Raw genomic sequence first — 21,716 nt, forward strand, 5'->3', positions numbered from 1 at the left:
ACCGGTAGATGTGACGCGTTGAGCGTCTAAGCCAAAGCATTTCCTAAAAAAGCAATTCACAAGAAACATTTGACAAGGCGTAAATCGTAACATCACTCCACGGCAACTGGGTCTCTATTTCTGATGCCGGTTGGAGGTAGCGTTCTATACATGTTTAAAAAAATATATATATTTCAAATAAAATAAACAATAATTATAATATTTATTTTCTTGAACACAAAATAGAACTAAGATAGGTACATATCTGAACATTCTGCCAAATTTATCATAGCAATCAAAACATTGCTTTTTATTTAGCTTTAAACTCATTTGAATACATAATGACTATCTCTATCTAGATACTATTCGTAATAATACAAGAAACGTGAAATAAATTTGTATGTTTGTAAAATCCTCCGCGAAACAAAGATTAAAATCCTTACTACGGGAGTCGTTTAAAAAAAACGTAATCGAAGCCTATTAAACATATTCAATCCGTGAGTTTTTTTGGAAGAAATCTCAGAAACGACTTTTGGAAAAATATTAAAACAACATCTACACAACGTGGTTAATTTGCAACAGGACGACGATGGATGTAGCTATAAATGAGCACATGGTGGGTAGCAAGCTCATGCCCAGGGTGAACTTCCTGGTCTGTATGAGGACGGGGCGCGTCAGCACCAAGCGGTACAGGTCCTTCAGCTGTCTCGACTCCGACTTTGGACGATCTGAGAAAAATAAAATACTTAATAGTAGCACAAGTTAAACGGCATGTAAGTTATGCAAGTTATTACCGTGTTAAACATTTTAACATATCTGTATATAGCAACTAGCTGACCCAGCAAACGTTGTTTTGTCGATTTTTTTTTTCTAGTTCTATGTATTTTAATGCCACATTATAAAAAAAGACCTACTGAATACGCACATAAAATTTGGTATAAATCAGTTAAGCCTTAAAGCAGTAACTAACATCGTGACACGAGAATTTTATATATTAACTAGCGGACCCAGCAAACATTGTTTTGCCGAATATTTTTTTTTAGTTGTATGTATTTTTAATGCGACAAAAATATTTTTTTAGCGTGATCAACCCTTATAACTTAGGGGTATGAAAAAAAGATGATGTTCTATTCTCAGACCTACCCAATATATGTACAAAATTTCATAAAAATCGGTCGAACCGTTTCGGAGGAGTACGGTAACTAACATCGTGACACGGGAATTTTATATATTAGAAGAAGATTAGAAAATTTTTAAATGGTTACCGTATTTATGAACTATAATTATTCAAATTCCACGCACCTGTGACTAGTTCGCAACATAACCTTGCCAGAGCCTTGTTGAGGGAATCAGATTCATTTTTTATCCTTTGTCCAGCAACAAACAATGTATAAGTCGATATTGAATGGTACGTCAAGACGAAAAAAATGAAAAACAGGTCTGCATAATATGCGCCCTGAAAATATTTCAGATGATCTACATTAACAAGCACGTTTGAATTATTTTTGACGAGATATCGTACATCTCAGTATTAATTTGATTAAATGCACCGTGATTTTTTAGTTGTCTTACAAAAGCAGCCCATTTCATGTATCCAATGAGTAGAACACGTTCATGATAAAATAAATAGGTATTTATGAGATTTGAATAAATTTTAAATGCAATTTTTATTCAATTTTATGATGCAATTCGTAGTTTTTAGAAACACAGCTCTGTTGCGAGCGCGGTCCGAGCCTTGTAACAATGGTGAGGGGCGCGGGCGGCGGCGTTTTTATCATTTTAAAGAGTATATTTCGGATTTCTCTTGTTTAATTTTTCTTCGTACTTATTATCTTAGTTGATGATAAAAAAATAATAATCGCGCCTAGGGGTATTTTACGTCGGATACATGAACTGGGCTACTTTTGTAAGACGACTAAAAAATCGCCGTGTATATGTTTATTTAGAAGAGAAATCCACCTTATGGCCTTTTAAGCGTTTTTAAGCCAAAGTATTTCGGTTATAATAATATTATTCATGTTCTAAAACACGATGCGTGTGACAAACCCATTAAGAACAATCCTGTTCAAGGGAACTGCGCCATAATAGTGAACAATTATGGCACTCAAATGGCACAAGAATAAACAAATCAACCAATAAACAATGTGTTGATTTCACTTTGATTTAAAAACTGTAATACGCTCACTTGACTTTTTATAGTTACATAATATATCTTATTACTTACCTCCATGGCAAGAGAAGTAATAATTTTAAATATTGCAGACACCCAAAACTGTGTCACTGCAACAGTCGAGAAGATTGACTGAAAAATAGTTTAAATATTATTTTCTGTCACATTGCGCATCAAAGCCTGGCTGGAACTGGTAGATTGTAGAGCCTATTTTATACCGTAATCTTCTTTAGTGGTGGTAAAATTACTGAATTGTAAAAGGTCTATTGGTATTGCTAGGCGGTCCGTCCAGCCTCCAACTCACACGTGGTATCTTCTAAATAAATCTACAAACTCTTTTCATATGCAATAAACACTTGGATGAAAGTCTTTTCAGTTGGTCATTTTATGTTTTCCTGCCCTTATCCCGAATTACTTAGTACTTACATAATTTTTCTACTATACTACATCCTTATCAGTCGTCATCCACTCATTCAATGTATGAAGAGAGAAAAGAAAAAAAATACCAGTTCATTAACGAAGTGTGACATGTGCTCCGTGCACGTCAGGATCAGCTGGTAGGACTCCCGCCAGCCGTTTACTACACTAGGTATGTCGTACGACTCCTCGTCTACTTCTATACTGGTTGTTGTTGATTCACTTCGATAATCAGCATTCTTTTTTATGTAACGATCTAGATAGGTACGGACTGAGTCGTTTAATATTTTCAGGAAGTAGAATATTCCTGTTGCGGCACAATAAGCCAGTAGATGTTCAAAAATATACCAAGAGTCAACTAGTGCGAAATGGATCGTAGGTAGGACAATAATTCTCCAGCAATTTTTAATCCCCTGAGAGTGATACAATTCATAGCCAGTAACAAATGACAACATATAAATAAACGTCACCGCGCTTATAAAGCATATTAGCTTGAGTTTTCTTAAGGATTTCACATAGTGAGGGTTGCATAAACTACGGTTGTGAATAATGTTAACGTTCTCGTAGTACAATTGATACGACCCCGAATGTCGAATGCTTCCAATTGTTATCACAAGCCATTGTGACCAAAAAAATATATGAATAACTTCACTAGCTAACTTGGTGGATGGGAGGTCGGTACTCATGTCACTAAATACGACAATGTTCGCTGCAGAAATATACGTAAATAAAACAGCTTGTGCGATTGTGCGCACAATTACCAAACAACGCCGACTAGTGTTTAAACACACGTAATTTCTATAGAAACCCATAAGATTTTCAAGGAAAACCAGTGCTTGCATTATATTCATGTCAGATGACAGATGCGGCACGTGTAACTAAGTAACTGAGCGGTTGAGGTAACCAAGCCAAATCCACTGCGCGCGACGTGTCGCGGGTTTACCCGCGTAGGACAAGCGTTTGTGTGATCCTCAATTGCTTGTATTGGGGTGTCTTTGTCCCTGTGACTTGTGTATGTTTGTGAACCCCCCGCGAGGATTTAATTCCTTAGTGCCAGAGTCGTTTTTAAAAAATAAAACAAAACAACGAGAAATACCACACGACGGAGTGACCGCCACTTTAATAGATCAATAGATACATTGTAATGGTGTAATTATAATGAGTATTGTGAGAGATGGTTGCGATTAACTGCTTTGTTATTTTAAAATAATAACCTCTACTTGGCTAGTAAATAATATTAAATTCTCGAACGTTCCATGTTACTCGTTTTATGATGTAGTAGGATGTAGGTAAGAAATATTATTGATTTCATGCATAGAAAGCTATGCATGAAATCAATAATATTTCTTACCTTTATTTATGTTTTCATTGTTATTATATTCTGGGTATATTAGCTATATCTCCGTGTAATAGAATTGGTGACTGCTTCAAACTAAAGATGTCTTGAATGTTTACGTGTATATTTAGTTATGTGAAGCGTACAACTCTGGTCAGTGTACCTTTCTACGAGTATGTAGAAACTGATGTTTTCTGAACTGATTTCATTACTCACGATGTTTTCCTACTTATATATCGCTGATGCTACAAAGTGGCTTTAAGTCGTTTATTTTAGTATTAAATAATTTATATTCTAGTTGTCACCGCCAATAAAACAATTACACACTCATTTTAAAGGATTTTATTCGTCGAAGTTGAAATTTTTGCGACTGTACAATTACACAACATGGTTAATTTGTAACATGACGACAATATACGTGGCCGACATTGACAGTATCGCAGGAAGAATATAGATGCCCAAAGGATACTTGTTCGCTTGTATTACTATGGAACTCGTGCACACTAAGCGATACACATCCTTTATTTGTCTTGCTCCTGATTTTGGACAATCTGAAAGAAACATGACAACATATTTTAAAACACCACCCTTACTTATAACTACAAACTGAACTAAAAGTTAATTTGGTGTTAATTTTAACTTACGCGTTGAAACTTTTAAAATAAGCCTTGCCAGCGTCTTTTCAAGAATCTGAACTTCAGTTTTGACGCCTTGACCAGAAATTAATAATGCGATCGTTGCAACGACGTGATACATTAGCATGTACAACATATTATTTGTTGTAAAAAAATTCACCGGCGTCGCTGACTGTGAATCAAATGTAAATATTAAATGTTACAAAATTGCAATATAGTAAGAAACACCATGCGCCTCGAAATTTCTTCTTCTTTGTTTTTATCTGACCACACCATAACTGACTAAACAGGTACAAGTACAAATAAAGAATGTTGTCTCATATACATTGCTTGTCCTGACTTACTTTGTCTTACTTTCTTCTTCTCACTCTCTCTTTGAGCAAAAGGTTTGTGAAACCTCCCGCGCCACAAGAATTAATTTCGAGATGAATTAGAGAGCAGTTTTTTTAATAGTTACTGAATACGAGTGACTCAACTCACCTTATTCAGAAGCGTGCCCAGAAGTATATAAATTATAGTCACAATGTAAAATACTACGACCCCTATGGAAAATACTGACTGAAAAATATAAAAAGAGTTAGTACCTGAAGTAAGAAAACCTTTTTTTTTAATAAAAAATGTGCAATAAATGCAATAATGTTTTTGAATAAATGTGCAAGTAAAACTCTACGAGTACTTCACGTATACGTTTATTTGTTTGGTATTACGTATATTTGTTTATCGTATTTAATTAATTAAGATGTAAATAAACAACTTATCCTTCCCTTTTTAATCCCATCACAAAGATTCGATACGCGATTCGTTCGGTACAAAGCCTCATGACAATTTTTTATTCTAGTTAATCAAATAGTACAAGATCAACATTACCATTTTATTGAAGCTTTGTGACACATGCTGCGTGCACAATAGGATGTTTTGGTAAGAATCCGTCCACATATTCACTCTTTTTAATATATCAAACGTTTCAGGGCCTTCATCCTTTACAACTACTTCGTTATTAGTGAAGTATAGATGAGCTTCCTCGACAGATTTGTTGACAATAACTAAGAAGTCTTTTATTTGAATTATAGCACAAAACGCGACTAGATGCTCGAAAATGTACCTTGAGTCTATCCATAATACATTTATGAAAATGAAGTATTTTTGCCATTCAGAACTTGCGTCAATATTTCCAAGAATACCCCAAACGCTCATTAGTGTAGCTACCGTTGTAAATATAACGCCAATCACGGCACACTTCACTTTGAGCATCTTTTTAGATTTTATGTAGGATGGATCGTTTTCAAAACGCTTGTGGATAGTTTCTACGATTTTGCAATAAACAGAAAACGGTTGCGAGTTTTGTAGGGCAGTACCTGCCACAAGGATAAGCTTTAAGATAAGCAGGGCTTGATAAGCAATTGAAATTAGTTCATTACTGTTTGTCGTTTCGTGAACTGAATCTAAAATTTTGGCGTTGTTGATAACTATTAATATAGTTATTATAAATTCTATAATGAAACGGATGATGACGAGTATTTTTTTATAATTATCAAAGGAATGATAATTTCTATAAACACCGAGAATATTTTCGATAAATATAAGCGTTTTTAATAGAGACATTTTTAATGATAGCCGCGACGAGTGTACATGGAATAAAGAAACAAACTGTCTTAATGAAGAAATGCTTTCGAAAACTAATTCCTTTAATTGAATTGGTGGCACACTATTTGCTTATTAAATTAAAAATTAAAAGTTGAATATAAAGTTGCCAAGCGCGAGACTAACACTACCGTGAAGGGTTTCGTAGTAGCTATTCGCAAGCTAGTATTAATTAAAGTTTTTTGTTAATTTAGAGGAAACTTATTAGACCACTATATAAAACTTTCCAACACATGATTTAAAAAAATAAAATTCGACTTATCTATTATCTGTTCGTTTTTTACTTAAAATATGCAACATTCGTTTACTCAGTTTCTATCATAAATATTTTCTTTTCAGCTTGGACCCTGGATGGGTTTCATCCTAAACCTCGAAAATTCTAGTGATATTTGAATACGAGTTCCAACTCGGTAGACAGGTAACAGCTAGCAATATCTATGTTGTATTTTGGTTTAAACGTTTTGTGATGGAAACTTTGATTTGAAGAACGAACCGCGTTAAGGACCACACAAGTGAATAAAAATGAATTTAAAGAGTTGGTGAAGCTGATCAGAGCCAAATTACTTAGAAATCAGCCTGGTTAACGTAATTGTTTGATTTGATGCAAATGAGGCAATATTATTGTTGCCTTATTTGCGTCAAATTATCAAAATAAAAGAATACGATAAATAGGCGGGAAAACTTGTATTTCCTTATACTACTATGTAACCCGTGCAATGACAAACTACGCATACATATGTGTTTTTAGAATATTTAGTAAAATTTACAGAAGACATTTTATTGGGCATTAATATTTGGTCAAGTTTCAACATATACTCTTTTAACGAAGGAAAATGAACGGCTTAATAAAAAGCACAGCATTCGAATACAGAATCATAATTTACTCATTACATTTTAACAGGAGAACAGTACAATTACAATATATTTTTAAAATTTTGTAAATAAGTTAACCTAATAGTAAGAATTTTCGGATTCAAACAATATTGTGAAAGCAATACTTTTCCTTTGTTTTAATATTGAGTTTCTTATGGTAAAATTGTTAACGCCATATCCGGTAAAATCCAGATTTATCTTACTTTAAGGGTTTAGTAAATAAAAACTATACCTATCTCGTATTTTTTTATTAGTAACAATAAGCTAGTATTCTTTTTTCTTTAACGTCATTTACTCGCTTTTCAAACCATTTTCATTATCATTATCTTACATTACCCGGCATTTTTACTACTTACTAAATTATTAAATAGTATTTTTAGGAAAATTACACAACATGGTTAATTTGTAACATGACGACAATATACGTGGCCGACATTGACAGTATCGCGGGAAGAATATAGATGCCCAAAGGATACTTGTTCGCTTGTATTACTATGGGACTCGTGCACACTAAGCGATACGCATCCTTTATTTGTCTTGCTCCTGATTTTGGACAATCTGAAATTAGTACACAAATAATTTTACGAGTTAAAAATCGCATCAAAACGATATCAGTAATCTGAAATGATTTTTTTTCTCATAACTAGAAGACGATGGAATTCTGACATATTATTTTGTAGGAAAACTCAAGAATAAAAATAAATTAGTTTAAATTAACTATCCATTGAGTATATAATAATACTAGCTTTTGCCCGCGACTTCGTTCGCGTGGAACAGTGACTTCCGGCAGATTTTTGGTTTTACTCACATAGTTCCCGAGAAGTTCCCGCTCCCGCAGGATTTTTGGGATAAAAACTATCCTATGTCCAACCAAATGCGTGTAACGAAACCATAGCGCGATCTATTTCGATCCCAACGCCATCTATCGACCATAGTGACAACTCGGATTATTTATCTATACTCCGTTCGGGCATTTTCTTTGTATTAAAGTAGTATTATATTTTTTATATGTTATTTTATTATTTTTTTCATACCTTTTTACTATTTATTTACTTTTTTCCGATGAATTAAAACAACATGAACCGAACTCGTGTAACGATCGACACCATTGCGCGTAGTACTAATAGAATTATCTATACTCCGTTAGAGCATTTTCTTTGTAGTAAAACTTTTATTATATTAATATTATTTTTTTTACACCTTTTTACTGTTTATTTACATTTTTCTGATGGATTTTCCGATGAATTAAAACAATAACATGAACCGAACACGTGTAATGACACCATTGCGCGATTAACGCCATCTATCTACGGAGCATAGGAACAGCTCGACATTTGACCAATAGATGGCACTATTATATAGTATGTCCGTAATAAATTTTATTTTTTATTTTTATTTTTTGTAATAAAAACTATCCTATGTCCTTTCTCAAGTTTCAAACTATGTCTGTACCAAATTTCACACAAATCGGTTCAGTAGTTTAGGCGTGAAGAAAAGACAGACAGACAGACAGAAAGACAGACAGACAGAGTTACTTTCGCATTTATAATATTAGTTTGGATATAGGTTAAGAATATGACTTAATTGTTGACTTACGTGTGGAAACTTTTAGAATAAGTCTTGCCAGCGCTTTGTTGAGTGTCCCAACTTCATTTTTGACGCTTTGACCAGATATTAATAATGCAGTAATTGCAATGGTGTGATACAGTAGAACGGCAACCATGTTATTTGTATAAGAATATTTAACCACCGTCTGCGAATCAATTAGTATTATTATCTTCGTGTCGTTTTATTATAAAGCATTGTAAGCAATACATTGAATTCGGATCGATGCTAAAAAACATCGATTTTCTTAGCTTTAATGTATGTTGGTATGGAGACTGTGAATACCATTTTAATTAAAGTTCCATTAATTTATCGGCTATTGTAAGTAGGGGCATTGGGGCCCTGGTCATAAAAGTGTTCTTCAAACGTACAGAGTTTATTTATGTATTTTATCCGAGACATTAGTATTAAAAGTAATATAGTTTATGCAAACATTCGGTCTGCATTGTTTTTCTATTAACTAATTCATCATTGAAATTTAATAAAACATGTTGATTATTTCTCATAGTTGAACCTACCTGTCTGAGAAACACATCAAATATTGTGTAAATTGAAACCACGCAGTGAAATACGACGACAGCTATGGAAAACACTGACTGAAAAATAAGAAAGGACCAGGTTGAATACACATTTGTTTATTAAAATTGTGCCTGGAGGTGCAGATCAAACGAGAAAGACACGAGAAGAGGATATTTCAAATACTAGGTGCTCCTAGTATAAAACGTAAAAAAGCCTGTGACAAAAAATTGGCAGAGAAAGCAGGATGTGAACGAGATAGTCTCTTTTATCCAGCCAGAGTCGCGCAGAGTATGCGCGAGCCGGCCCGGCCCGGGGTGTTTTTAGTTGGTGGAAGTCCGACATATCCCCACGCCGCCGCGCCGTGCCCTCGACGTGGGTTGAAGTCATTAGAGTTTTACCCCGGAGAAAAAAAAAGGATGTAAACGAGATGCGGAAGTGTTTTCCCGCCTCCTACTGCTAGTTACAATGATATAAGTTAAGAGAAAATTTATAGAAGTATTAACAGATTTTTTTGTGCAATGCGTATACGTAGCACAATATCAATATTACCATTTTGTTAAAGCTCTGTGACACCTGTTGCGTGCACACTAGAATGTGTTGGTAAGAATTCGTCCAGATATTCACTCTCGTTGACAAATCAAATGTTCCTGAGTGTTCACCTTCATCTTTTGGACTTATATCTTGTTTAGACAAGCTTTGAATAGAATCTTCGACGGAGTGGTTGACAATTACTAGGAAATCTTTAATATTAGTGATAGCACAATAAGCGACAATATGTTCGAATATAAAGCGCAGGTCTATCCAGAATTCACTTATAATTGGAATATAAAATTGCCATTCAAAACTCGTATTAAGGTTTTCATGAATTCCCCAAATAATCATAAGTACAACTATAAGTGTAAGAGTAACGCCGGAGGCGACACATTTAACGTAGAGCATTTTATTCGATTTTATATATGATGGATCATTTTTAAAACGCTTGTGGATAACTTTTAAGTTATCGCAATAAATAGAAAATGGTTTTGAGTATCGAAGGGCGCTTAGTATGACAACGGTAACCTTCGTGAAAACGACTATTTGATGACTATATGAAATGAACTTATAATTGCCTGCACTTTCGTACACTGAACTAAAAATTTTAATATTTACAGCAGCAGCTAACATAGCTATTACAATTTCAAAAATGCAACGAGTAATAACAAGTTTTTTTACATTATTATTGAAGAACTGATAGTTTCTATAAACGCCTAAAACATTTTCGATAAATATGAGCCTTCGAAATAAAGCCATTTTTACTGACCGACACGGCAGGTAAACGTGTTATAAGGAAACTATCTGTTTTGATGAGAAAATGATCAAAAACTAATTTATTTAATTGAATGGCAAATAATTCAAATAACTTTAATATACATGCCAGTTTTACCTGAAAGCTTTAAAACCGGAAAGGGTCCTGCTGTCATAACAAATTATTGCAAATGTGTTACCCATAAAATGACAACTCTTGGTCTAAAATGTTGCCTTTTCTTGGTTGTTTAATATTTTATTATTTATTTACTTTATTAACCTGCGTTTGTGTTTTCATAACAAAGGGAGTTTAATGTTCATTACCACATTATATATTCATACATTATAAGCTCTGTGAGCTCTGTCCGTAGCGTAACTTGAGAATGATGATCTGTAAGGGTCATAATCATTATGTCAGTAGATTGATGAATGATGATGAGGTTTTTAAATTCACGATCAAAACGTAGAATATTATAATATTAAATAAAAGACAGGCAAGAACTATGTACCAACAGTATTTGATGATTGTATAACATCTATTCATAAATAAGATGATATAATTTTCTTGCAATTAAGACAGTTGCCATAGGCTACACGATCTTTTATTTCACCCCTATCTTGGTTAAACGCATGTTACATGTTGATCTAAAGTACTATTTTTTAATACTTTACTTAAATATATATAATGATTTGCATGTGTTTAAACTTTTCCTTTTTTTATTAATTCAACAATTTTATTATATTTTTATTAAAAAAAAATAAGTTTTTGAGCATTATTTTACGTTGACAACATTTGTTTTTTAAGCCACCAAATAAAACAGCATGAATTTAAATATTTATGATGGTTATCTTTTTTCATATTATAGGAAAATAGATATTGATTTGGTGACTATATCTCTTAGGTCACCGGGGCGGCAAATAAAGTGACTAGGTACTAAATACACAAATACTAATATCATCATCATCGATCAAGTAGTAGTCAATTAATGGTAGACACATCAAGGTAAAGATAATAATTAATTATTCATGTCTTTCCACGATAGTTATGTCAAAAACTTGGACAGAAAGGAAAATAATATACTAATGTAGGTACGTATACAACATACTTGTTTATAAGTTCATGTGGAAACTATTAATCACTAAGCGAAAAACCAAAACATTCAGCTTAATTTGAGTAGGTACATTATGAAAATTGAATCTTGATAACGTGAAAAGTAAAATATAAGTGTCCTTGTACTGTAAAAGTATAACAAGGAGGTCGTTTCAAGTAATGAATTCACAATACTATTACTTAGCAGAGTATGTAGGTACCTATAGATTATACAAATAAGTACTTGTAATTGCCCATCCATTTGTTTTACTTTTTGGGACATCAACACATCCCAATCAGTTTTAGCTAAGTTTCAAAAAGTCACTATAGTTGAATGACATCGCTACTTGCATCAATTCAATTGACACACAATCCATTTTTTATATATTATTTGAAGCTACATATTAAAAAACGGTATTTACCATCATGCCCATTTGATTTATACATTATACATAGCTTTTAGAAATTGCCCGTACGATTAACTCAATGACTAAAGGGAAATCACCGGGACACGACGGTCTCAGCATTGAGCATCTCCGATATGCGGGGCCGCATTTAGCTAGGGTTTTGGCGATGCAGTTTTCATTCTGTTTGACACATACTCGTAGCTATATGCCTACAGAAATGTTACGGACTGTGGTTGTGCCTGTGGTTAAAAATAAAACAGGAGATAACTCGGATATTAATAACTATAGGTCCATATCGTTGGCCACTGTTATCTCTAAAGTTCTAGACGGCATGCTTAACACCCAGTTAAACAAATGCATTGAGCTCCATGACAACCAATTTGGCTTTCGTCCAGGGCTCTCGACGGAGAGCGCTGAGCTATGTCTTAAGCATACTGTCAACTATTATGCAAAGCGTGGAACCCCTGTCTATTGCTGCTTTCTCGATCTTTTGCGGGCTTTTGACTTGGTTTCCTACAACATATGTACTATGGTGCAAGTTAGAAAAATCTCAATTGCCTCTATTAGCAATCAATATTGACCTGGTAGCAGAGGAGATTGACATTTTTGCGTGTGCATTGAGTGAATTCACAAAGATAACATTCCATGTAATTAGTTATAACATTTAAGTTTAGTATTAGGATGGCTCCACTATTGTATTGGGTTATACCTGTAAAAATAGTGTAAGTTTTGGTTGAAAAATAAATAAATAGTGTAAATATTATGGTATGGAAACCAAGTCAATAGAGTGAGATGGTTAGGGGCACTGTCGGAAACGTATGGGTCGGAATGCGGGGTGAGGCAGGGTGGTCTGACCTCACCCTCGCTTTTTAATCTGTACGTGAATGATTTGATCGGCGAGCTCAGCGGCGTCAGAGTTGGATGCCGAATTGATGATATCTGTTTAAACAATATTAGTTACGCTGACGACATGGCGCTGCTTAGCGCGTCGCCTTGCGGCCTACGAAAGCTTATTAAAATATGTGAGAAGTATGCCTCTAGTCATGGCCTGACTTATAATGTAAAATAAAGTGAAGTAATTGTATTTGAGGAAAGAGTCCCAAATTAATACCATTGGAAAGAGTGTTTAATTTTTAATACTTAGGGCACGATTTGACATCCGGCCTCAGGGATGATGCGGACTTGGAAAGGGAGCGGAGGGCGTTGTCAGTGAGAGCGAACATGCTAGCTCGAAGGTTTGCAAGATGCTCAAAAAATGTCAAAATAACTCTCTTCAGAGCCTAATGTACGTCGTTTTACACATGCAACCTGTGGGCTAGATATACTCAAAAATCTTATAATTCCCTTCGTATCCAGTTTAACAATGCGTTCAGAGTGCTCTTGGGGCTACCTCGCTTTTGTAGCGCGTCAGGGATGTTCGCCGAAAAGCGTGTGGATTGTTTTTGCACAACGATGCGCAAGAGTGCTACCCTGGTGAGTAGGGTCAGGGCTAGCGGCAACAGCATTCTGGCGATGATCGCTGACAGGCTGGATTGTAGTTATGTGAATCACTGCTGTGCAATATCTCATGGGATGGTACAGCGGTGATTTGATTTGAGTGCTACAAAATAATCTATTAATGTTTTTATGTGTCCCTAATTACTAACATAGTTTTTAAGAATAATTTTTACTAATACAAATGAGTCAATGTTTCTTGTAATTACATGTTAAATAAAATAAAATAGCAGTTTTATTTACATTATTCAAATAAAAAGTTTTGACGGAAATATTTCGCTTATTTGAAAATTGTATTTTCAAGTTACCCTGTAAAAGTAGCTTTTTTAATCATTTGCTCATCTTTGCATTCATCGAAATATATATACTAAAATGAAGTTACTTTATTACATTACTTTTTTAGCAATTTTGTGAAATGTGAAAATAGTTCATTAAATTTATGTCTTAGTAGTACTGTTTTGTCACTTGTGGCACGTTTATTTTACCCACAGATCATAAATAGCTGTCGGCCAAGTCTCCGTGAATTGAATAAGCCCAAATAACTTTCGATTTAGCCTTGAATCCTTGAGATCCGATTACATATTCGGCTACAAAATGTATAAAAATCATTTGAAGTAATAATTCTTGCTTACATTGCATGTTGAGTTGCAGGTTAATGGAGGCAAAGCCCATGATGGGTTCGGTGGATGAGAGAAATCAGGAAAGCAGACCTCGCTACGCGACATGCATCTCGATATAATTATGATGTGAAAGTTGAATATTGTTTTTTTTGGAGGATTTATATGAAATTAATTGATTCTTGGCAGATTTTGTTAATATTTGTTCAATTTTAGGGTTCCAATTAATAATATGATTTTTAATAATCATACAATCAATTAAAATACTTTATATTTTATTACTTCCCTCTTATCACGACTTTCAATCATCTTTCATTCTGTGCGTGTCACTCATAGAGCCAGCAATGTCTTTGCTAAGAATATTAGTATTCGTCGAAAACGTTATGGGCATTTATAGAAATTATTTATATTTCAATAAATATCTAAAAGTTTTAATAATGATTCGGGTTATTTTAGAAATCGTTGTGTCATTAGGAATTGCATGGCATAATGTCGGCGTTAGTGTATATAAAAGCATAGAGACAGGAGAGGATGTTCTGGTTTTATTATTGTTTCAGGCGATAATATTGATGAAAGTTTTTGTACTGGGCATTGGACCCGTCCGAAAAGCAATGGATTATAAATTATATTTAGAAAACTTGAAAATAATTAACAACCGCTGTCAGGATATACCATCGTATGCGAAATCTTTAAACGTAATGAAGTTAAAATGTTTTGTTGTTGCTATTCTAATCGTAAGCAGTTCTGTAGTGCTGTCAATAACAAGGGTTAATGATTTAAACACTAAAAATCCTCTTATTTTCGTAAATGCCATGGTAGAAGAATGTTACGAAACTTGGGGTTGACTATCGCTATATTATTGACCATTTAGTAGCATATACGGGAATAATTGGGATACGTGATTGTCTTAAGATATTGAACGAATCAGTGCATGACGTTATAGAACAGTGCAGTAAGGAACAAGAGGAACACTTCGAGGAAGAAGATAGAACCAAAACTGATTTAGTGAAACAAGTGAATGGCTGGATGGAATTTTATGGTTACATCATGTCTTGCAAAAAGCATTTGTCCCGATGTTTTAGTGAGCTGGTAACTAAATTCATCAAATTAAAGTCAAAATAAACCTTATCGAATTATACACTCCACCAACACAGGGATCGTAATGCTGTAGTTGTTCCAGTTTTTAGTTAACCTGTTCATATAATACATAACTTGAAAAAAAAGAGTTTTCTCTTATCAAAACTCAGACCAATAACATTAATGATCATCAAGCGTATTTTATTAATACAATTTTGCTTTCCAGTTGATATTTTCTTTCGCCGTTGTTGTACTGCAAACAGTATTTTCGGTATATGACTTAATTGGCATTGTAATGAGGAAGGTGAGCAGTTCAATTTATAATATTCTATTTCAATTTTCAAAAGGGAAATTACCACGCATTATTCTTTAATGTTGTGACAACTCTTCAAAACATCATACCCCTGGTTGTGTCGCAATCAGACTGATGCATGTTCGCGTTCAGTTACCGATTACACAATTATTATAACAGCTTTAAAGTTTGTTTCACTTTGATGCGTTTAAATATCAGTTAGATTTTAATTTTTAGATTATAGCACTGATACTTGTTCTGTGTTTAAGAAAACTGATTATCAAGTAGCACCCTAGTAGTCAGTAAATTATTAATAAAAAAAACCTCGGCACTAAATCTAGTTTTCTTTGTTTTAGAAAGAGCACAGATATGTAGAGAGCAATATGATCGTGTATGTGTTGCTGTACCACTCAATAGCTTCAATATTTCTACTGTACGCTGGGCAGCAAGTTCAAAATGAAATCATAACCCTCAATAATGCTATAGTAAGACTTCTGAACTATGTCTCATCATGTAAGTATACTACGTCATATCTATAAGAGTTATTTTGCGAAATCACGACATGACGAAAAGACAAGCAGCTGATTAATGTTTTAATTATAAAAATAAGGATTGTTTAATTGATTATTTGGAGGTATAAATTTATAAACCTTATAACCGACTTTTATTTTCACAGATGAAGGAAATGTTGAAACAAGGAAAATTAAGGATTTCTACCGAATAGTTAAAACGAATCCTGTTGTAATACAGTTTGCTAAATTATCGTTGGGAATGTATTTACTGCCTATGATATTTTCACTGGCCGCAACGCATATTGTAGTCCTGTTACAAATTAACCACGTAGTGTGAATATTCTCTCAATAGCAAAGTTAACTTTAAAAGTGAAATTGGTATTCTTGTTCATTTTGATTATGATACATGAGTAACTCTATATTGTTTGACACAAAATATTTCAATAGTTATAAAATTACAATTATAAGTTTAAGAGATTTCACAATCTACAAATTAATGTCAACGTCACACGAATAGTTTAAGTACTCCGGTCTTTTTATACACCTTGTTTTTTTTTAATGTCCTTAACATTTTGAAATGAAATAATCCTCATCTCTTCATTAGGCAATTTCTTTCTTAGATACAGTAAGTATTAAAGTTTCAATGCAAGTAATCGAGAATACTGTAAACAGTTTATAAGCCCCCGTGATCATATATAGGTACACCGTGATTTTTTAGTCGTCTTACAAAAGCAGCCCAGTTCATGTATCCAATGACTAGAACAATTTTTAAGAGTAGGTATATTCCAGATTTCTCTTGTTTCATTTTCTTCGTACTTACTATCTTAGTTGATGTTAAAAAAATAATAATGGCGCCTAGGGGTATTTTACGTCGTCGGATACATTAACTGGGCTGCTTTGTAAGACGACTAAAAAATCACCGTGTATACATACCCGGGGGCCTGCTGGCACACGTAGTTATTAAGATATTACCTATTATATTCTTATTTTTTTATAACACAGACGTGAAATCACAAGCTAAGCAATATTGTATAGGCAATATAGCAAAGTAATCTTAGAGTTGAAGCTAAAATTCTATGGAAACTTGGTAATAAATAATGTGAAGAAAAATAATCAAAACATATTTTATTTCCTTACTATGATATTGCACGTATACCTACGCAACAGGTTTGAGGCTTAAGGAAATCACCTGTTTATAAACTTTTCCCATTTTACATAAAAAAGTAAGAAGATGTTTTCATCGGACTCAAGTGGTAGGTATGTGTAATTATTATTATTTACATCTAAGTGCACTGATGTTGTGTTAACACACAGCAACTACTTGACAAACGACATGATATTAATCATTTCACAAATGGAAAATAAATTACTTACATACTACTACTTACTTAAAAGTCAGAATATGTTTTGAAGTTAGTTTCTATCCATACCGGCTACTTCAATGTAGTAAAACAGACAAAAATGATAAGTTTATTAATTAAAACTGAAAATGTTTTAGGCGTTTACCGGAATTATAATATGTTCGATAAACGCGATAAAATAATGATTTTATTGCGTACCGTAATGGAAATACTTATAAATTTTATTATCTTAGTAGAATTTACTCGTCTCATTTTTGAAGTTACTAAATCAAGTGACATACTAAAAATTTACGTAGCATTATTTCACGTTGTATATTTTTTTAACAACACAGCTTCATTTGTGTCTGGTATTTACTTCTCAAGTTCGTATCAAGCCTTTGTAACCAATTTCAGAGCCGTCCAGCATTCTTCGCAAAATGAATCAACTTACAGTGGCCGTATCAAAAAACTAAAGATATATTTTATAACAGCGATATTTGTGATTATTTTATTGGGTTTAGGTCGGGCTGTGTTAACCGTAGTCGAGTATTCCGTCATACTACACAAGGAGATTTGGCCACATGACGCTTGGCTAGCACTCTTAGTTACTTACGTTGAGATTCGATTCCTAATAGAACACTTAGTTTTGGTTATCCAAATAACTATGATTAAACATTTATTGAAATGTTTGAATAAGTCTGTATTGAATCAAAAAATAAACTATAACAGTACACAAATAAATGAGGGTGTAGACACGTTAAATAAAAATAATAAATTAATGATTCAGACTGTAAAAGAATGGGCTTCGAAATATAATTGCCTAAAACGTTGCGCAGAGGAGCTGACTTTATGTTTTAGACACCAGGTAAGAATTCAAACTGCGTTTTATTTATATATTTGTTATACATGAAAAATGCACAAATTACACCTCAGCCTATCTGTAATAGGGTAATGTAGGTAATATAAGAAGAAGTAAGTGCATACTAAATAAGCCCGCAACAAACATATTGCCTTGACATCTAAACAAATTTGAATTGAAAAGTATATTAATATGTTCATCAAACGTTTAATTTCTTATAAGTCGGCCAGAACGGGACACGTTAAAATTAAAATGTATATAGTCAATCAGTTTTTGCATTGCACGGTAATTGAGCGCACCATGCCAAACCCACTGTCCGTAACGTGGCATTGTTTCTCTTATTGTTTCAGATGTGGTTATCATTTGGTATCTCTACATATTATTATGTGGCTACAATGTTTGGAGTTATTTACCACGTGCTCTATGAGGTACCTATAATTTTATGTTCATTTTTAAGCCTGGACTTACCTACTTAAATTTTATTATTTTACAGAATGAAAAGAAGTATATTAACATCCCCGTTATACTGTATTTTTGGGCATACTACGTATCTTTCATCTTCGTCATGTTGGTAGCCTCAAATGATCTAAGTAATGAGGGACTCAAATTAACGCGAAGGCTTTCTGAACTGTACTGCAAGACTTCTATTAGTAAGTATAAAGTTTTCAGTTCATAGTTGAATTAAATTTCTTCTACTTTATGAAAGTCAATTTGCCCAGAAAAAAAGCCGTGCCAATACAAAAAATGTGAGTGTTTTACGAGATAATACTGATATACTAGTGATATCTTCTACATCAAAACAGTGTAGAGTTTGAACCTTTCTGTACTCTCAATTTACACTACACACTGTCATCGTGGAAATGAAAGACAACACTACACGAAAACAAAACAGCAAAGGATTCTTAGACTTTAAAGAGCTGAATAAGCTACCGTTTTCCTTCTATTTTTTTTATTTACTTCTTCGGTCTATCTTTTACTATTCTTGACGTCGTTTTAACATTGGGTTAATAATTAATCTTAGACAAGTTGCTTTTGTTAGTATAAACCCTAAACTATTTGTTTCAGATTTGACATCAGACACAAAACTTCTCAAGGACCTTTATATTCTGGTGAAAAACAACCCAATACAAATAAAGTGTAGGCCCAATACGGCTGTCGGCACGAATATAATTCCGATACTTATGTCAATATGTGTCTCGTATGCCATAGTTGTATTACAATTCTCACAGCTTTAAATGTCAATGATGTTAAAAATAAATAAAGTTGTGGTAAAAAAGTGTGTGAATTAGGTTTAGGTTACTTTTAAGTCTTGAACTGTCTGAAAATAAAAATGTATCTAATTAAATTGTTTAAAATCATCATGTTATGGATTTTATTATGTTTGTTATAGTTGGTATTTTGTATTGAAGTTTCTACTTATTGGTCTATAAACTCATACGTACAACGATGTAATTTGGTGTTTATCTTTGTTTTATAAGTGAACTAGCTGGTGCGACTTCGTCTTCGTGGACTTCAGTTTACAGCGTTCGGTGGTCCCCGTTTCCATGGAAACAATTCCCTTAGTGATCTTATAGCTTTTTACACACCTTTTAAATTTTCCCTCGGGAACTATTCCAAAAATCGGGATAAAAGGGAGCCTATGTGTTATTCTGATGTATAAGCTATATTGTGGTAAAGTTTCATTCAAATCCATTCAGTAGTTTTTACGTGAAAGAGTAACAAACATCCATACATCCATACTTACAAACTTTCGCCTTTATAATAGTAGTAGGATACAATTTCTTCAATCAGTCAACTCGCAGACATAGGTTTTTCTAAGTTGCACCGCAACTCCCAGACAATTACTGATTAACTTATTCAGGTATATAACATTGAACGTAATAATGTATTATTAAAAGAAATGCATGTATGATTAGATGTATGACTAAGTACTCGCTCGCGCTTGTAGTAAGTACATTTATTGATTAGGAGCGTGTGCATATGCCAGTATTAGTCGACACCATGTTAGACACATTGTTAAAAGTTGAAAATATTTTAGGAATCTATAGAAATTATAGTTTATTTAATACTCGTCATAAAGTTCTAGTTTTAGCACGTACCGTCGTTGAATTCATATTTTCCACGATTGTCCTAGTGGACACGATATATTTGATCCTCAAAGTGGGGCTTATGAAAGTAAAGTGCAAGTTACGTACTACATCTTTCTTCATTTTGTGTACTTCACCAATGGCACGTCATATTTTTTAAGTGCTATCTACTACACGCGTTTTTACGAAAGCTTTTTTAATCATTATTCTACCGTCCAGAACTATTTTCAAAATGATTCGATTTACGTCAAAATTTTCAAAATCTGAGACTATTTTTCAAAATGTCTACAATTGTGACTGTGTTAATGACCTTATTTCGTACAGCCTTTCTGCTTTATGAAAACCTACCGTTACTTAAACACGAGTCGTATCTTCATTTACTTTTACTATCGATGTTAATGTCTTACATTGAGATTCGGTTCATTATGGAGCATTTGATTTTTTTTATACATTTGAAGATGCTTCAACGACTACTGAAATGTTTGAATAATTCTATATTAATAATTCAAACAAAATATCACGATAAACAAATGCCTGAAGGTGCAGTGGAAAAAAATGAGCAATGGGCCACTCAGTATATTTGTTTAAAGCTTTGCGCTGAGGAACTATCAGTGAGTTTTAAAATTCAGGTAAGTCATTCAGTAAGTTGAATATCATAAATTATATTGCGGCCATTACAATATTAAAAGTAAGACCTTTGACGCAAATTACGCTGATTCAATTCGAAAAATCACAAACATAGTAAAAAAAAAAAACAATTTTATTAAAACGTTTCGACCATTGACTTTGGAAGTGCTTAAATAAAATAAATACGTATTCAATTAGGAAAAGGTAAAAGTATTTAACGGTCTACACCGCCGATTGTTTTCGATCAAACTGAATATTTAAATTTTGTAGTAACGGCTAGTCTTGCAGTAGCCAAAACCAAGGACCAAAACCTTAAAAGGTCTTGTTCATTAGTTTTGTTTTTAAATGTTATAATAATATTAAATAATGTTGATTACTCATCTTAAAACTAAACACGGAACATTCACAAAAGCTAATTCCGGCATTGAGTTATTCTCCCAGTCGATTAAGAATGCCTTATTGAATACTTCACCAGTTTCAAAAATATACGACCGTTTTTCAACTTAATTCCATCGACATATTCTCGAAGGCTGCAGGACCACCTAAATCCCAGATCTTTTGACTTGGTCTGCTCCCCCTTACGATACTATGCTAAGCTTCTCAACACGCCTGATACCATACAGGCCAAAGTTTTCCAGCTGATCGTAGGGTCTGGTCAACATTTGCTGCTTGATTACAGTAAAATAGTCAATTTATATTTACGCACGTAGTATGCAACAGTTCTGTTTCTCCACTGGATTGTTCATGTCAGTTTTCGAATAAAAAAGTTTTATAAACTTTTTTTAGGAAAGAGTTTATAACAAACGATAACGTACTATGTAACCGTACTACGTTGTTATATAGGTACCGATTTAT

The 21,716-nt window shown here is 33.4% G+C and overlaps 1 protein-coding gene and 1 long non-coding RNA gene across 3 annotated transcripts; one reads left to right on the top strand and one right to left on the bottom strand.

The window, feature by feature from the left end:
• Window positions 1-4,229: 4,229 nt before the first annotated feature.
• On the bottom strand, window positions 4,230-9,478 carry LOC113491780. 2 transcript variants are annotated; one of them, XR_003400454.1, is made up of 3 exons: window positions 9,175-9,478; window positions 8,648-8,804; window positions 4,230-4,453 (listed from the first exon to the last, which is right to left on the bottom strand). It is a non-coding gene; the product is annotated as an uncharacterized LOC113491780 (long non-coding RNA). The 2 variants fall into 2 exon arrangements; XR_003400455.1 differs by lacking the exons at window positions 8,648-8,804; window positions 9,175-9,478 and adding an exon at window positions 4,547-4,850.
• An 8,041-nt stretch (window positions 9,479-17,519) lies between these two features.
• LOC113491777 lies at window positions 17,520-19,678 on the top strand. The gene is made up of 3 exons (XM_026868942.1): window positions 17,520-18,575; window positions 18,641-18,797; window positions 19,213-19,678. The coding sequence occupies exons 1-3, from the start codon at window positions 18,498-18,500 to the stop codon at window positions 19,380-19,382; spliced, it is 405 nt and encodes a 134-aa protein (XP_026724743.1). The 5' UTR covers window positions 17,520-18,497; the 3' UTR covers window positions 19,383-19,678.
• The last annotated feature ends 2,038 nt before the right edge of the window (window positions 19,679-21,716 follow it).

This window comes from Trichoplusia ni, chromosome 3 (assembly GCF_003590095.1).
Source record: "Trichoplusia ni isolate ovarian cell line Hi5 chromosome 3, tn1, whole genome shotgun sequence".
Classification (NCBI taxonomy): domain Eukaryota; kingdom Metazoa; phylum Arthropoda; class Insecta; order Lepidoptera; family Noctuidae; genus Trichoplusia; species Trichoplusia ni.

Excerpts from the sequence above, each read along its gene's own strand:
- LOC113491777 (XM_026868942.1), top strand. The coding sequence starts at position 18,498 with ATGTGGTTATCATTTGGTATCTCTACATATTATTATGTGGCTACAATG. Across the intron at positions 18,576-18,640 it reads TTTACCACGTGCTCTATGAG|AATGAAAAGAAGTATATTAA; the intron begins GTACCTATAATT and ends ATTATTTTACAG. Across the intron at positions 18,798-19,212 it reads GTACTGCAAGACTTCTATTA|ATTTGACATCAGACACAAAA; the intron begins GTAAGTATAAAG and ends TATTTGTTTCAG.